This window comes from Ictidomys tridecemlineatus, chromosome 7 (assembly GCF_052094955.1).
Source record: "Ictidomys tridecemlineatus isolate mIctTri1 chromosome 7, mIctTri1.hap1, whole genome shotgun sequence".
NCBI classification, from domain to species: domain Eukaryota; kingdom Metazoa; phylum Chordata; class Mammalia; order Rodentia; family Sciuridae; genus Ictidomys; species Ictidomys tridecemlineatus.
This window is the reverse complement of record NC_135483.1, coordinates 180,080,588-180,097,525: the sequence shown is the minus strand read 5'-3', so window position 1 is coordinate 180,097,525 and position 16,938 is coordinate 180,080,588. Positions and strand designations below refer to the sequence as shown.

The window sequence follows — 16,938 nt, the reverse complement described above, 5'->3', positions numbered from 1 at the left end:
CCTGCAAGTTCTCATCGAGGGACAGAAACCCTCCCTGGGGAGAGAGGGGGCTGGGCTGGAAGGCTCCCTCTGGGTGTAATTTTGGGAAACGCAGATGGACTGGGATCCTGGTGAGTAGCAGCCCCCTCCCGCCTCCCCGACTCGGGGCCACAGGCTCCCCTCGCGGGCAGGGCCTCCTCCTGGGCCTCCCTGGCTGGGAGCAGGGTGGAGCGGGCGCTGATGCTGTGGTGTGCCTACGTGGTCTCACTTCCCGTGCCTGTCACCTCCTTGTGGCCCCAGTTCCGCCAGAACCTTGACCACAGACCACAGCCCTTTCCTCGACCAGCTTCTTCTAGGAACTTCCTAGAAGCCGGGTCCCTGTGCCTCGGGCTGTGCCACCAGCTGCCCCTTCAGAACAGATGCCTGGCCAAGGGGTGGGGTTTTCCTGCCCTCTGCACCCCCCAGGCCCACATTCCAAGCGGCCTGTTCAGCAGCGGCCCTCTTCCTGCCCGCCCTGCCCTGCCGTCTTGCTGCGACCCTGTCCCCTCTGCTCCAGCTCACACCTCTTCTCACTCCAGGGGCCTCCTCCTCCTCCAGGGGGACTCCTGGCCTCTGGTCCCACCCCTCAGCCCCCACTAGCTCCAGGCATTGGGCCACTTCAGGGCCCTGGACACTGGCCTCAGCTGGGCCTGCGGGTTGTGCTCAGAGGGCACGGGGGCTCCTCAGCTCTGCTCCCCCACTCTGCCATGGCCCGGCCAACTGGGTTCCTTTCTGTCCCCTCTCCTGACCTCCCTCCTACCTGCCTCAGAGGCCAGGCTCCCTGGGGCCCCCAATTAGGCAAGGCCCTGGGATGAGCCAAGGCCTGAGCCCAGCGGGAGCGGAACTCTGGTTCCATTCCATTGTCACTGGTTGTGTGACCTCAGGCGGAGGATGGGACTTCTCAGAGCCTCATTTCCTCATCTATAAATTGGGCTGATAACCTCTACCCCAGAGAGGGCAGGAGGGAACGACGTAGATTTGAAAACAGGGCAAAGGCTCTGGAGAGGAGAGGTGAGACCTGGGGCTGGAGAGGAGACGGAGCCAGGTCCCGAAGGGCTGTGACAACCATATTAGGGCATTTGGACTTTATCCCAGGGAGCAGGACGGCAGGCCTGAAGGCAGAGGGGGGACAGCTCCGTGTGCAGTGTAGAAACAGCTGCCCGGACGCCCAGCAGAGAGCGGAGCTGAGGGCCTGAGACCTGCAGGGAGCCTGTCATGGTCACCTCTGATGCAGGGCACCGGGTGGTGGCTCAGAGAAATACTTAGGAGGAAGAGCACTTGTCCAGGCTCTGTGGAGGGAGGGAGGACTGGAGGGGAACGTTCTGGTCTTGAACAACTTTGGGCGGCCTAGTGGTGGGCAGGTGGGGTAATTGACCATGCTTCGCAGGGACCAGGAGATGGCTGAAGGTGGGTGCCCAGGATACTGGCCAGTGTCAAGCTCTGGGCCCAGCTGGTCCCTGCTGGTGTGTTCCACGGCCCATCTGTCCTGCCCTTGACTTCTGGCTATTGCAGAACCCTCTGATGCCCTGGCTTGCACTCTTTTTGGTTTTTGGTACCAGAGATTGATCCCAGGGGTGCTTAACCACTGAGCCACATCCCCAGCCCATTTGATTTATTTCTTTATTTAGACACAGGACATTGCTCAGTTGCTCAGGGTCCTGCTAAGTTGCCGAGGCTGGCCTTGAACTTGCGATCTTCCTGCCTCAGCCTCCTGAGCCGCTGGGTTACAGGCATGCGTCTCCACGCTCTGCCGGCTTGCACCCTTAAGCTCTGGGGACAGCACACAGTAGGCACTCAGAGGCCCCACTCCTGGGACCCTCCTGCTCTCCAGCACTTCCCACGTCTGGCCTCGTGTGAGACCTGTCTCCTCTCCAGCATTCGCTGGTTTGGGGTGTGGATAAGAATGGCCCTTTCACTGGGTCCTTGGGGGCTCTGTTTGGATCCCTGCAAGGCAGATCTCCAGAGCTGCCCTGTAACCGGTGGAACCTCCGGGGTGGACTGATGCAGGGCCACCGTGTGCCATGTCCCAGGCTGGCTCCGGGGACCAGCCTCGGTGGTGGAGTCTCTGGTCCCAGAGTTCCGTCTGCTAGTTCCCCCACCCACTGCTTGGCTGGTCTGAAGGCTGCATTCCACAGGCTCCTGAGGGCCGGTCACACCCAGCTGTCCCCTTCTCCATCCAGTCAGGCTGCTTGTTGTGTCGGGTGTGGGGACTGCTCTGTGTGGGGGTGTGCTGAGGGGGGTGGGCTGTTTGCTTGGAGAGTCTGGCTCCGAGCACTGCAGACCTCAGTGCTGGTGGTGGGCAGGGGCAGCCAGTGAGTGGGACCTGGGAAGAAAATCCCGAGGCCAGGGAGGCCCTGGGAAGAAGTGGAGGGCTGCTGGAACTTTGGAGGCAGGTCGATTGGGTCAGAGGTCCAGTTGTGGAGAGGGGATCCTGGGGGCCCTGGGGACAGTGTCCTGAGTCAGTCTGGGATCCCCTGTGTCCTATCTGCCCCAGGTTCTGAGTCCCTTTACAGAAAGGGCCAGGCCCCTCCGTGTCCCTGCTGGCTCTCTGGCTCTGGAGGGGGACTTGGGGTGGGACGTGCCCCACTGGCTGGAGGTGTCCCTGGGAACAGGCCCCTTCTTGCCTCCAGGACTCCGTGCCCTTCCTTTCTGGGTCCTAGAAGGACTCTATATAAGGGAAGGAACCAGCCGTGCGGGCCCAGGAGCCCCGAGAGGCTGGGGCAGCCCTGGGGAGCGCACAGCCTGGGGGAATTGGAGCCGGTCAGGGGCTGCCACCTCCTAGGACCCCTCCTGCCCCGGGTAGAGGCTAGGTAGGGAGGCCGATGTCTTGGACCCTGCTGAGTCCCTTTGAGGCCCTGGCCCCTAAACCAGGCCTGGCCGCCATCCCATCATCCTGGCCTCCTGAGGCCTCCTCTCTGTTGAGCATCTTCAGGTCCCAGCGGGCATTTGCTTCCCACCTGACTTCAGGCCAACAGCTGGCCCATTCTGCTGGGGCCACGGGGCTGCCGGGGCTTCAGGGAAGGGCTCAGTGGATCGCGGTGTGCGTGGGGAGGCCCTGGGCGGCGCTGGGCTGGGCACCTCAGTCCTGGGCCTGGAGACGGGACCTGTCTGGGGATCAAGCCCAGGGTCACAGTGAGCTAGACCCCCCACCCCCTGGTGTCACCTCAGTGGCCAGGCTCAGAAGCTGGCCACCACCTGGCCCCAGGTATCGTGGGCAGGCGCAGAGGGTAAAGAGCAGGCAGAGCAGTGGTGTGAGGTGCTGCTCTGGGTGGGGGGGGTACTGTTCCATGCTCTGGGTGGCAGAAGACACCTCAGCAGCTCCTCAGTGCCAGCTCCCTTGCTGGGCATTCCCAGGTGCCCGCAGTCAAGCCCGGGAGAGCAGCAGCCCATCTTCTCCCTCCTCGGCTCCCCTGGGCGCCCTTCTTCCCTCCACTCATCCTGGGCCAGCCAGAGGGGACCTCTAGTGCTCTTGGGTCGTGCCACACATCCCACGCCTCATTTGCATGTTATTTCCACCCACAAGCCCCTCCCTCTCGCCACCTTGCAGAAGCGCATCCCCTTCCTAGTGAGCAGCAGGCTCGGAGCCGGGCGCTGGAGCCCGCCTGGGATGCCCAAACTCTGTGCCCCGCGGCCCCTGGCACCAGGGTGCCTGCCAGCCTTCCGCAGGGACAGGGGACAGGATGGGGCAGGTAGGACAGGCAGGTGTCTGAGTCAGGCAGATGCAGGCTCCTGTCCTGGCACTGTCACCCGGCAGCTGTACCTGGCTGAGTCGGACAGGTTTGGTGAGGGGATGCCTGAGCCCCTGAGGGGTGATGAGGAGTGCGGGTGACACATAGCAAAGCCAGATGTGCCGAGGCCCAGCAGCTTCTGCGGGACTTCTGCCTGATGACTGTGAGTCCTGGCTGTTTGACTTTGGGCAAGTTGCTTACCTTCTCTGAGTCCGTTTTATTTACTTCAAAAACTTTTCCACAAGATTAAATCAAATGATCTCTATGGGACACCCAGCTTCAGTGACTCACAGCAGGGGCTCTGCAGACCCTTTTCCTTTCTTTCCCCTTTGGTGTCATTTGAGGTGGGTGCCTGGGGTCGTTGGGGCAGGGTTGTGGGTCATCCTGTCCATCGACGGCTGAGCGGGTCAGCGTGGTGCAGTGTGGCCGGGCCATGCGGTGGCTTCTGTCCACAGCGGGAGGCAGTTCAGATGCGTCTCAGCCCGCTGCCGCTACCCCCTCACAACACACGCCGAGGGGCTTAGATGACAGAAATGGGTGTTCCCACAGTTTTGGAGGCTGCAGATCTGAGCTCGGGGTGTCCGGGGTTGGTGTCTCCCCAGGCCTATCCCGAGATGCCGCCTCCTGTCTGCGTCTTCACGTCTTCCCTCTGTGCCCCTGTGCTGATCTGTAAGGACACCGATCACGTTGGGTTAGGGCTCACCTGCATGACCTCTTAAAGCCCCCGTCACCAAGTACAGTGACATTCTGAGGTGCTGGAGGTTATAGGTGTTAACTATAAGCTGGGGGGGGGGACTTAGTGACCAGCACTAAGTGAAAATAAGCCCGGTGCAGAGAAGACAAGTGCTGGGTGGCTCCTCTCCTGTGAGCACGTCAGGAAAAAGCACAAGGTCCAGTTTCCCCTGAGCTCTCTCACACCACGGCCAGCACGGAAGACTTCTGTGACCTCGAGAGGTCAGCAAGCGACCAGTGGGTTCTGCAGGGCACACCCGCTGGGGGACCTCAGGATAGTCCAGTCCTACACCATCTACCTGGAGACGGTGTCCGATGCCACAGGCTGGGGACTCTGTCTGCCTCCCTCGAGAGGCTGGTGGCCAGCCCCAGGTGGTCTCTGTGCTTCTGACCGACCGACTGAACATTGGTTTCCACGTCCCGTTGGATCTATTTGCTCAGTGCCCGCAGGACTCAGGAAACACGGGGGGTCAGTGGTTTATGATGAAGGAGAGGAAGAGGCCTCCAGGATCACCCTGCTATCCGGAGGCCTTGGGACCCTGTCCTGGGCTCATGGATTGGGTGAGGACCCCGCGAGACCTGTCTGTTCCACACTTCTTGGCCTCTCCTGCAGCCTCCCTGCCTCCAGGGTGTGGGGCAGGAGCCCTCTGGAATGAGGAGGGTCCTCATGGGCTCTGACAAGGTGGGTCAGGGAACTTGTCTGTGGCCAGTTCTAAGGCAGAGAGCCGGGAGGATCAGAGTTTCTGTGGCCCACGTGGGGAAGAGAAATCTGGACTCTTTGGCGGGCCTCGGGAAAGGAGAAGAGCCGATTCGCAGGGACAGACGAGCTCGGGGCTCACTGCCCTGGGGGTGGGGGGACACGGGGAATGACCGTCTGATGGGTGTGTGGATGGAAGTGGATGGGGCCAGGGTGTAGGTGAATGTATTTAATGTCCCTGAATTGGGCCCTTAAAAATGGTCAAACTGCTAACTTTTACATTATGCACATTTTGCCACAATTAAAATAAATAAATAAAAAAAGGGACCAGCAGGAGATGGGAAAGAGGACCACTTTTCCACGGTGGCTCGGCTCGTAGGAAAGGCTAGTGTAGGTTGACAAAGTCTGGGGTCCAGCCCATGGATTGGGTGGGTGGGGTGCGAGGGCCTCTCTGGAGGCTGGGTGAGTTATTTATTTTTTTCCTACCGCTGAGCCACATCCCCAGCTTTCTATTTTTTAAATCCGAGACAGGTTTCACCAAGTTGCTGGGCCTGGCCTGGAACTTGCGATCCTCCCCACTGGATGGAATCACAGGTGCCAGGCAGGAGCAGGGGATTCTGATGTGACCCAGGCTGAGAACTCAGGTCCTCTCTGGGGCCCTGAGGGCAGGGGTGCCCCTCACGTGTGGCCCTGCTCCTGCTGCTCGCAGAGCGTTGAGGTGACGGGGGACGTGCTGGGCAGATGTGTGGGTTCTTCTCATTCTGCAAAGAAGCCAAACAGCAAGATCTCACCTCTCCCCGGCTGATGGATCTGGGGCAAGCGTTGTGCCCTCTTGGAACCTCAGTTTCCCCATCTGTGAGATGGAGCAGTATGGCTGACCCTGCAGAGCGGAGGCCTGGTTGTCCCGGGTGCTTCACGAATGTGGTGATGTTTCCTGCAAGTGGCCACAGGAGTCTGCCTTCCTCAGGTCTGACGTCACTTTCATTCTTCGAACGGACAGTGAGTGCACCTACTGTGTGCTGGCTGTCCTGGGGCTAGTGAGATAACCAGATGAGCTTCCTGCCCTCTCGGCACTTGGTCTGCAGAGGGAGAGACAGATTGAGGACGAGGAAGCACACACCTGTGATTACACTTTGTCATAGGTCTGTGAAGGAGGTGACATGGGTGCAGGAGAGGGAAGCTGTGTGTGCGCCTGTGGAGGTGGGAGGTGGGCCAGGCAGAAAGCACGGAAGGTGCAAAGGCCCTGAGGAAGAACAGAGCCAGGTGTTGGGAGGACTGAGAGGAGCCAACCTCCTGTGTGTGGCCTTGGGTCCTGAGTGAAGGGGACAGGAACAGTATGAAGGCTGAGATGAGGACAGAGGCCAGGTCACGCAGGGACCCCCCTGGGCTGCCTACCTCCTAGCGCTCTCAGACCCCCTCATTGGCTGTATGTCCTGGGCCTTTGAAGTTGAGAGAACCCTAGTGTGGGGGGCTGGTGAAGGCCAGGCCTGGGCCCTGGCCTGGGGGCTCCCTCACCTCCCAGCTGCACCCCAGCTTTCCACCGAGTAGGCTCCAGAGCAGCTGCTGTGCTGCAGTGCTGGGCAGATCCTCAGCCTCCCGTGCCCCCGTTTCCCCGTCTGTGAGACAGGGATGGCAGCATCCGTGAGTCGGAGCAGAGGGCTGGGGACAGACACGGGGCATCGTGAGCGGTGTTAAGAGACTCTGTGCGTCTTGGAGCCCGACAGCTGGGCTTGCATCCCGCCCTCTGTTGGCCAACATATTTATCACCAGACGGGGACGGAGCTGGTCTTAGGTCCCTCCTTCCACTCTGAGTGACAGAAGAGAGAAATCAGAGCAGGGCAGATGCGCCGTCTTGCTGGCTGCCCATAGCCAGCCTTCTTAGCACCAGGTGCAGATTAATTGCTTTAATTCTCACAGCAGCTCCGAGCCCCATAATCACTCCCGTTTTGCAGACAGGGAGACTGAGGCTTGCGCGGGGGCGGGGAGGACAGCATGGGTCCAAGCCTGGAGTCCTGTGCTGCCAGCCCTGGAGGCAAGCAGATGGCACGGCTGGGCCCAAGAGCCCCCTGGGGGCTGCCACGGAGGAGGGGGCTTCTTAGCCGGGGCCTCCGAGGGTCAGCAGTATCCACTGTGATACCAGGTGTGTGTGGTGGCTGCGGAGTGGCAGGACCCTGGTGCTCCCTGGCAAGGTCCAGGCTCCTGAGAGGGTGGCCAGGGGCCAGGCACTGGAGGGAAGGAGAGCGCCTTTTAAGGAAACGTTTCTCTGCTTTAGGAGGAGAGAGAGTGAGACAAGCCACACTCAAGGACATGACCAAGCCAGGGCTGGCCGGCCTGGGGGCTGGGGGCGGTGGGGGGCCGGGTCAGACCCTCGGCTGGGGGGACGCTCACCTCTTGCCCTGGGACCCAGGTTCTTAGAGGATGTCTTTGCCTGGGGACCAGAAAGGGGCTGGGTCAGGACCCCTGGACCAGCTCTTCCCATGGCCTTAGAGTGGGTTTGGGAACGAGACCCTCCTGCGTGTCTGAGACTGCCCCCGCCTCCGGCGCACCCTCGCCCCACCCTGCTTCCCCAGGGCCTCCCCTCGGGGTGGAGGCCTGGCCTCCCTCCTGTGGGGAAGGGACCAGGCCCTTTTCCTGCCCTTGGTCCTGCAGGCAGGGTCCCACAGCAAGGCGCCGTCCTGTGTGTGGTGCCCGCTCCCCCAGGACCTGAGACCCTTGGTGACAGAGTGAGTCTGGGGAGACGACCCTGGGGTCGGACCCATGACTCAACCCTCCCGTCCCCCATCACAGTGGGGGTTGGGCTGTGCCTAGCAAGGACAGCAGTGTCCCCTGCGGCTGAGACCGTGTCTGGTGGGCGGGGCAGGCAGGGGGTCCTGCAGGCCATAGGCAGCTCCGGGGACCTTCTCTTCCCTCGGTGTCTCCCTCCACCCCATCCCCAGGCCTAGTTCCCTTAGGGACCTCCTCTGAAATGTCACTCACGGTTCCTGCTTGGGTGTACTGAGAGCCCCGCTTCTGGGAACAGCGTCTCCGTCTCTCCTCATTCTCCTGGAAGTGGGGCCCTGGTTGATGAGCCCCACTTCACATCTTGTCCTGGGAATCAGCCTGCCAAGGCTTAAACCCCAACCACTTTTCAGCTGTGTGGCGTTGGGCAGGTTGTTTAACCTTTCTGTGCCCCACTCACATCCCTCACTGGGGATATGACAGTATCTACTGAGTTATTGAAAGAATTCCATGAGTAAAGCATTTATTTAAAGCCTGTCACTGGGACATATTCAGTAAGTATTGATATTATTCGTGTGTGTGTGTGTGTGTGTGTGTGTGTGTGTGTGTGTTGTGTGGCGGGGGCATCTGATTCTGTCCTGGCCAACTGTTGAGTGAAAGAATCAAACATCAAGACTCAACTGAGGCCCTTCTGCTGGAGAGTGAGCTGGCCGTCACGTGACTGGCCCAAGAACCCGGGGACGCTCACTCTGGCTCCTCCGTCCCCACAGAGCTTGGACACAGTCACCCGGGCGTCCTCGTCTGGGCTGGTGTGTGAAGTCCGGAGAGCCCTGTGGGCTGGCAACACCGGTCAGGTGGAGGGGGCCAGCCTGGTGGCCACTGCGCAGCCAGTGGCAGTGGGGACCTCACGTCAGGCAGCACGGGTGGTGGCCAGGAGGGGCTGCCCTCTCTTTGGCCACTCAGGGCTCGTGTCCAGACACGCTGATGCCTGAGGGACAGCGCCCTTCCGTGCCCTGTGTGGGCCCCTTGCCTGGTGCTTGGGTGGGGAACTGGAGCCAAGGTGGAGCTCTGAGATCCAAGAAAAATGTGTCCAGCTAGAAAGGAGGGGCCCAGGCGGTCTCTGATAAATTCCCACACAAGTGTCAGGGTGCGGGCTTGGCGGCCTGGCCTGGCGAGGGGCCAGAAGGGAGAGAGCCCTGGAGCGGGGAGCCGGCCTGCCCCTCGCCCCCCACCCCCATTCCTCCACGTCTGGGGGCCGGGCTGCCAGGTCCTTCTCCAGATCAGGGGGGACAGGAGGAGATGAAATCCATGAAGACACCCGCGGCCTCTGTGGATGAGCCTGCAGGCCTCCGGCCGGAGCGCTTCCCGCATTCTGGGAAACTTGGCCGGAGTCAAGGTCCTGCGGTTCTCACTTTGGGTGAGATGCTCTGGCACTGGGGAGAATCCAAGGGGGTGACTCTTCCTTCTCTGGAGGTCTTCTCGGGGCTTCTCGACATTTTACCCGCTGCAGACAGACCGACGGAGTGCAAAGGAAAACCAACCGTAGTCCGAATCCCGTGAGCCTCTGTTGTTACGGTGCTGGCGTGTTGGCCTCCAGCCTCCCAGGTCTGGTAGTTTGGGCGTCATTGTAATGGTGACATGCGCTCCATCAGACTTGCCATCTGCGTCCCCTCCTCCTCCCCAGGTGCCACTGCCTCAGCATCTCTCTGTGCTCTGGTCGCCTTTTGAGGTGCCCTCCTCCAGGGAGGGATCATGTGTGCCTGTAGGGACGGGGTGTCTCACATGGAGGTGGCGCGTGCAGTGACCTCAGGAGGCCCGGGTCTGTGCCCATGACAGATGCTAACCTGCCGTGTCTCTGCTCCTCCCACAGGTGGCTGCCCCCTGCATTCCTCCGTCCAGCCATGAACTGGTGGTGAGTGACAGCCGTGCCTTCCCCTGCCGGCCCCTCCTGCAGCTTGTGTTGGCCCCGAGTGTGCTGCGGACCGAGTGCCGGGCCGTGGTGGGAGGAGAGGGGTCAGCGTCCCTGGGCTGAGGCTGGACGGGGAGGAAGTGAGTCATGAGGTCTCTTCTGATGAGATGCAGGGCCTGCTATGTCCAACCTCGAGACTTCAAGTCCTTGGAAAAACCCATAAAAGGGCATCTTGTACATCTCCAGGCCTGGCCAGGTGCCTGTTGTCCCAGGGCTTCGAGGACCAGGGGGTGCCATGGCATCCTCTTCAGTCTGCCTGTCCCGGGTCAAGTGCCCTTCACGAGAGGCAGGGGGCTGGATGACACCATCCAGCCAGTTTCCACATCCAGGTGACCTCTGTCCCTCCCCTGAACTCCTTGGCTCGACTGCACTTTTCTGCCCTCCTGACATTTCCCCACCTCCTCCCCCGTCAGGTTTCCAGAGCAGGCTGGACAGGGGCAGGCCCCGCGGGCTGTGCTCAGGGCCTTGCTGTCGACGGGTCCCAGCTGGGCCGACTGGGATTGTGGGCAGCGCTTCCTCCCCGCCCCTCTTAGGCCTCACAGGTCCCCCTGGAGCGCAGGGGAAGGGGTCCCCACATGTGCCCGCGTGTCCTGGGGGCACCATGGGTACACATCTGACGGGCTGCTGCGGGGTGTCTCTGGCGATGCTGATGTTGGGGGGTCCTGGGCAGCTGTAGCCATCCCGCCTACCAACGTGGCCACTTGCTCAGCCCTGACTGGGCACACAGTCAGGCCACGTGATCTCCTTTTGCACCCACATCCACTCGCTATGTGAAGGTGGGCTGGTCCCCCCCTTTCTGTTTGGACCTTAGTTTTCCTTTCTGCCCCAGAGAAGGGGGGACCGGACCCTCCCATGGCCTCTGGGCAGACGTGTCCCCTGCCTCCCTGTTCCCTGGTGGTCCAGGGTGTGTCGCTCTTCTCTGCCTGGCCCAGGCCCTATTTTCCTTCCCTGCAGGTCCTTCGTCCTGGCTCACTAGGGTCGGACCCCCTCCCCCGGGCCTCCTCTGCCGCCTGGCCTTGTGCTCCAGATGGGAGGTGTTGGTCGCACGGAGCCTGGCCGAGGTCATCTGGCAGCAGCAGGGCTCGGGGGCCAGAGCAGCCTGGCCTGGAACTACCAGAGACCAGCCTCTCAGGGGTCACAGACGGCCACTGGCCACCCGTGGGAGCCTGAGGGGGGTGGGTGGGGAGGCAGGAACACGTGTCTCTCCTCATTCCTGCTGAACCTCCACTCTGTGGCCCAGAACAGAATGTCCTTGGCAGGTTGGGGAGGTTAGGGTCCACGGTAGGGACCACCAGGCGAAGCCAGCTGTGTGGCCACTGGGAGTCTGAGTTTTGTTTATGGGAGGCAAGGTCAGGGGCCAGGACAAAGGGGAATAGGTTGGCATTCCCGCTGAGGCGAGGCTCCGGAGGGGAGGGAGCTGGCCTGCCCGAGGGAGGCCCGGGGAGTCCGCGTGTCTCTGGGGTGGGCTCCACCTGTGGAGGGGGCTTCTGACCCCCAGGAGGTTGGATTGGGCACCCAGCGGTAGAGCGGTGGCGTCACCCTGCTCCTCGGCCTCCGCGCCTGGGTCAGAACCCAACTCCCCATCAGTGGTTCAGAGCCAGGGAATTCCATTTCCTCTCTCTGGATCCTGCTCCCTGCTCCCCTCGATCCCAGGTGCTTCTCCCCCATTCCCTAAGTTCAGGTGTGTGACCCTGAACCGAAAGCTCAGCCTCTCTGATCCTCAGGTTTCCTTCTTTAGAATGGGTGAAGAATAAAATGAGCAAAGTCACCCACTGGGCCTGTCCAGCCCTACGTGACAGGTCCCTCTTCCTTCATCTTCTTTTAGCAGTGTCTCCCTCCCTCCCTTTGCAGCCACCCGGCCGTTCTGCTGATCCTTGAACCTACCAGGCCCGATTCTGCCTCAGGGTCTTGGCACCTGCTGTTCCCTCTGTCTGGAATGCTCTTCCTGCAGATACCTGCAGGGTTCTTCATCGGGTCCTCCCTCAAAAGTCAGCCTCGTCTTTCTTCCCTGCTTTGGTTGCCCCTTAGACAAATCCTCCTCTGATTCACCACGTACTTTACTCTTTATCTTTGTAAGGGGCTCTGCCCACTCCAGAGGTCAGTCTTTTGTTGGTTGGTTGCTGTGCCCCTGCTTTCTTGCACACAGTAGGTTCTCTACTCGTGTTTACTGAAAGGCCGGCACCCCGCCTGATGCCTGGCACAGGTTAGGTCTGCCACACCAGGAGCTGGGGCACTGTGGCTGCCAGGGGCTGTGGAGTTCTGCCCGTGGGACCCACGTCGGGGGCAGCTGTCCTTAGCTGACGCTCTGTTGCTGTCCCCAGAGTGGGAAAGTGGCCCAGGGGAAACCAGGGGAAAGTGGCCCCCAGCACTCAGCACCTGTTTCCTCACGGCCAAGTGCTTTGAACAGGTTCACAGGAGGGAGGAAAGGGCGGGTTTGTATTTTTCCTTCCTTTTCCATTCTCTGCCTGCCCTCCGGTCTCAGCAGGGCTGCTCTGCGGCCTCCCTGCCCCCTCACAGGGTGCGTCTGTCCATCTGTTGGTCTGTCCTGTTTTCTCCCTGGCTCCCTGTGACCCCAGCTCTCCTCGGCCTTCTCTCTGGTCTTGTTTCAACCCGCCCCCTCCCCCCAGGATTAGCGCCCCTCATTTCTGGACCCGCAATTTCAGCCCAGCTCCGGGCCCTGCTGGCCAAACACATTTTCCAGCCCGTGCCCAGGCCGTCAGGGCAGAGTGGCTTAATCTTCAACCCCTTGTTTTCGTCTTACTCAACAGATGTTGCCCAAGTACCTGGGTAGAAGGGTCCTAGGGTCGGCCCCCTCCTGGGCCCATGGGGAGGGGGGGCAGGATGCACGAGGGGAGGGCTTGTTTGCCATGGACACTCCTGATCCTTGGAAAGAGCTGAGGCAGCTCTTCTCAAGTTCTGGAAAGTAAGAGTCGGAGGAATTTCCCTGTAGCAGTAGCCAATGGAGTGGCCACCAAGGTCGTCAGCTGCCAGGACCTTCTGCCCTTGCAGCCTGGCACCCAGGAGACCTGGGCGAGGGGGGCAACAGTGTGCAGGCCGCTTCCCTTGGACAGGCCAGCCCATGGCGGGGGTGCAGGATGTCCTTGTGGAATGACTTGGAGGTAGGACTGAGGAGTGGGAGGGGGAAGAGGGGGATGGGGGACGGGGACTGTCAGTCAGACTGGTTTTACCCACACAGTCATAGAGCAGGGCCTCCCCTTATCCAAGGTTTCATGCTCCTTGATTTCGGTTACCCAAACTCAACTGAGGACCAAAACTATTGAACGGAAAATTCCAGAAACAAACAATTCCCACATTTTAAATTGGGTGCTCTTCTAAGTGGTATGGTACAATCACTTGATATTTGGCTCTGCCCTACCAGGGACACTAGTCATCCTTATGTCCCGTGTATCCACACTGTATAAGCTACCTGCCCGTGAGTTACTTAGTAGCCATCTTAGTTATCAGATCAACCATCATGATATTGCAGTGCTGTGCTCAGTGGCCCTTTTTTCCCCTCCATAATGGGCCCAAAGCCCAAAAGTCGATGCTGATCGTTTGAACATACAAAAGAGCAACCATAAAGTGAGTCCTTTAAGCAAAAAGGTAAAAGTTCTTCATGTATATGTAGGATTCAGTGCCATTCATGGCTTCAGGCATTCATTGGGGATCTTGGAACTCTCCCCATATGTGAGGGGGTCTTTTATTACAACGACAGTGAAGTGCTAACCCTTTTGTGGACCTTTGTTGCATGTTTTTCAAAATAAACTCTCTTAATCCTGACAGTGGCACAAAGGAGGGGCTCTGTGCTTTATCCCTGATATCTGGGATGAGGAACGGAGGCTAAAGGCTGCAGACCTATTAAAAGGGAGAGTGGGATTTCCACTCAGCAGTCTGCCACCAGGGTCCACCCTCCTAACCACTAATAATGACAAACGTCACTTGTCATTTGTGTAGCACCCGCAGTTTTCAAAGTCCTTCCCATGACATGAGGTCACTGGAGACCTGGGCAGGCCCGAGCCCATCCTGGGCAGGCGGGAAGAGCATATTGTACAGTGGAGCAAACTAGGGTTCAGGAGAGGTCGGTGTCTTGTCCATGGTCACACAGCTAGCATGGCAGGGGCTGGATCGCGAGCACACCCTGGTCTGCTTTCTCCCAGGTACCCCAGAGCCTGCTCCTGATGTAAGAACCTTGTGTTACCAGGTGCTGGGCTTCTCCTGTCCCTCTTTCTAAATAGCTAGCTTCTCTGTTAGCTAGTGGGCTTTGGGAGAGGGTTTGTCTGTCTATCCACCTACTATGTGCCAGCCAACATGCTAGGGCTGTACTGTTTTTTCCTTGCCAGAGTTGCCAGGACTTCTTTTCTAAGAAAACACACGGGCCCTAAGATTTTAAAATGACCTCCCCAAGGTTCCCAGGGTTGGATCAGTACTCGCTGCCCCATGGAAGAACAGTGGGGTGCTGACTGCTCTTGGAGATCGCTCATGGCCTGCTGTCCATCCAGGATGGAGATGGCCGTGTTTCAACCTGGGCCAGATGCATTTCACTCCAGGGCACTGAGTGGCCATGGGCGGTCATCTTTGGGGAATCCTGGAAAATGGAGCCATGTCAAGAGAGGAGCCTGACCAGGGGATCCCCAGCGTGGGGAGGGAGGTTGAACAGCCCACCTCGTGCCTCCCCTAGGGCCAGTTATTCCCAAGCGGGGACATGGGGCGGGTGCAGAAGGCAGGTGGGGATGTGTTATGGGGCCAATGGACTTGTCCTTGGTTGTACCCTGAAGCAGAGCCTCGTAGGTTTCACTAGAAGATTGTTGTGAGCAAGAGGAGATTTGGGCATAAAGCTGAGTTTCTTAACATTGAAAATGGCCCACCAGGCTGTCCAGTGTCCACTGATGGGTGGACACGGGGGGTGTGAGGCCCAGTGGGGACGCCTCCCCTTGGGGGCTGCCTATGGGGAGTCCTTAGTCTGCCTCTGGCCTTCCCTGAAGCTGGGTTGTGCAGGGCCACTGTCCCTGGAGGCCAAGGCCTCCCTGACCATGCTGACCACCTCCCCTCTGGCCACCCTGGAAGAGGCCCACGTGGGAGCCCTGCCCTTAGGGAGCCTGCGACTCATTTGGAAAGAGAGGGAGAGCTATACCGTGGACGTTCCTCAGCGCCCAACTCCCGGGCCTCTGTTCCGAGGTAGCCTTGGGGTTTCGGGGAAGAGCTCTTCACTTGCGCTGCAGTGATTGGGCGGGCTGGCCTTCTGTGGCACGGCTGGTTTAAGATCTGAGCCAAAAAAAAGGCAAAAGGGAAGGAGGAGGTAGGGCATTCCAGAAGTGGTAGGTTGGAAACAGACGGGTAGGGCCGGGTGCAAATGACTAACCCCGGCCGACTCCAGCCTGCTGTCACTGGGGAAGATGGGATTGGGCAGCCTTGAGTATCATACAGGTGGCCCTGGCTGGAGCTGGGGGACAGCGAGTGCAGGAATGGCATTGGGGTGAGTGTGGCATGCACGGAGGAGGTCCGCCAGATGGGGAAGTGGCCAGGTTATGCACGAGTCCACAGCCAGGTCGGAGAACTTGAACTTGATGTACTATAAGCAGTAAGGGCCATTATGGGTCCTTGAGGGGGGAAGTGGCCCAAAGCAGGGTTGGAGCTGGCCATCTGTTGCCAGCTGTGGTGGCCCGGGGGGTTGGGGGTGGTGTAGGGCAGGCCAGCGGAGGCTGGAGCCGATGCCCAGGGGTGCAGAGGCTTCAGACAAGAGTGGCCAGGGCCTGGGAGAAGGGTGGGGGAAGCTCAGCCCTGCAGCGGGGAGAGCAGGGGAGCAGCGTCCTGGGGCTGCGTGGAGAAGGGTGTGCAGAATATTCCAGCCTGGCCCTGGGCCAGGGCTGGTGGAGGTGCCCCGGGTTGCCCAGCGCCAGTCAGGATTGGATGCTGGGCCCCTGGGGCACGGGCGGAGGTGCTGAGGACAGGAGTGGGCTTGCCCAGTCCCTCCCCCGTGGGGGTGTCGGGCATAGCTTTCCACTTAATCACGTTGGGCCTGTTCTTTTCCTCTGGTAGCCCTGGCCTGCCTGGGAGCAGACAGCCCTGCAGCAGCTCCCCGTGCCCTTCGTCGGCCTCCTGGCCACCCTCTGCGGCCCGCCTGCCTGTTCAGCACCGTCCCTCAGTCCCCTGCCTTTGCTGGCCCACCGCCTCCTTGGCTCCCACTTCCTCAAGGTGGAGGGAGGTGGGGAAACAGGTTTCGAGGGACAGACCTTGGCTCCCGAGGAGCTGGCCAGAAACTCAGTTGGCCAGAAGAGGATCAAAGTGCTCCTTCTCAGGCCCCGTGACGCAAAGTGACAGGATGCCCCCGAGGAGGAGGCACAGAGCATTAAGTGACTTGTTGCGATGGCTGTTGAGAGTGGCCTTGAGAGGGCCACTGCACAGGCCCAGCCTCTGACTCACGAGTGCCCCGTTACTGCCCTCCAGCCCCCTCTCTTCTGCTTGGTTCTATTTCTGGAACAAGTGAGCCTGGAATAACTTTCTCTGGGTCCTGGTCTGAGCGCCCCGTCCCCCCCCCCCAGCCTGCCCACTGGCCTGGGCTCCTTCCCTCCTGATGGGCAGTGCCAGGTGACCTCACAGTTCATCCCCATGGCAGTAGATGTGATGTCACGGGGTCTTTTGGGGCCCCCCCACAAAACTGCTTGGATTCCAGGCCTCCCAAGGGACAAGAGTAAGGAGAGCTGGCGGGGGGGGGGGGGGGGGAGGGAGGGCGTGAGGAATTCTGGACGGAATGTTCCTCTGGAGGCTGAGTCCGCATTCTGCGTCCCCCACCCCCACCCCTGGACTCAGGCTTGGGCACCGCCCCCCATGCCCCAGCCTTTTCCTTCCTCCAAAACAGCTTCCCACAGATGCATTTTTCCCAGCCCACCCTCTCTGCAGGCCACCACGGGTCCTACTGCAGGAACCCCTAGGCAGTCACCTCAGCAGTCCCCGCCTGCCATCTCGTCACTTAGGCCCCTCTGGGTCCGCACAGTGGGGGAGGGGTGGAGCATGATGGAGAGGGCGCCTGTGTCTTTTTTTGGGAAAAAAAATGAGGAAGGGATGTTGAGCTTCCCTTA

The 16,938-nt window shown here is 60.2% G+C and overlaps 1 protein-coding gene and 1 long non-coding RNA gene across 25 annotated transcripts in view; one reads left to right on the top strand and one right to left on the bottom strand.

The window, feature by feature from the left end:
• The window catches only part of Tns1 (tensin 1), a 208,781-nt gene that overhangs the window by 96,244 nt on the left and 95,599 nt on the right, over window positions 1–16,938 (top strand). For 21 of the 24 annotated variants that reach the window (XM_078017987.1, XM_005330452.5, XM_040267778.2 and 18 more), the window contains one exon: window positions 9,764–9,805. The exons of 1 other annotated variant lie outside the window; for it this stretch is intronic. In XM_078017987.1, the coding sequence (XP_077874113.1) occupies window positions 9,764–9,805 (42 nt within the window). Of the gene's footprint in view, window positions 1–9,763; window positions 9,806–12,942; window positions 12,982–15,246; window positions 15,336–16,938 lie in introns of those variants that run through there. 2 more of the 24 variants (XM_078017989.1, XM_078017992.1) reach the window with 2 other exon arrangements.
• Window positions 13,450–16,249, bottom strand: LOC120883683 (uncharacterized). Its single transcript, XR_005725847.2, has 3 exons — window positions 16,093–16,249; window positions 14,994–15,124; window positions 13,450–14,447 (listed from the first exon to the last, which is right to left on the bottom strand). It is a non-coding gene; the product is annotated as an uncharacterized LOC120883683 (long non-coding RNA).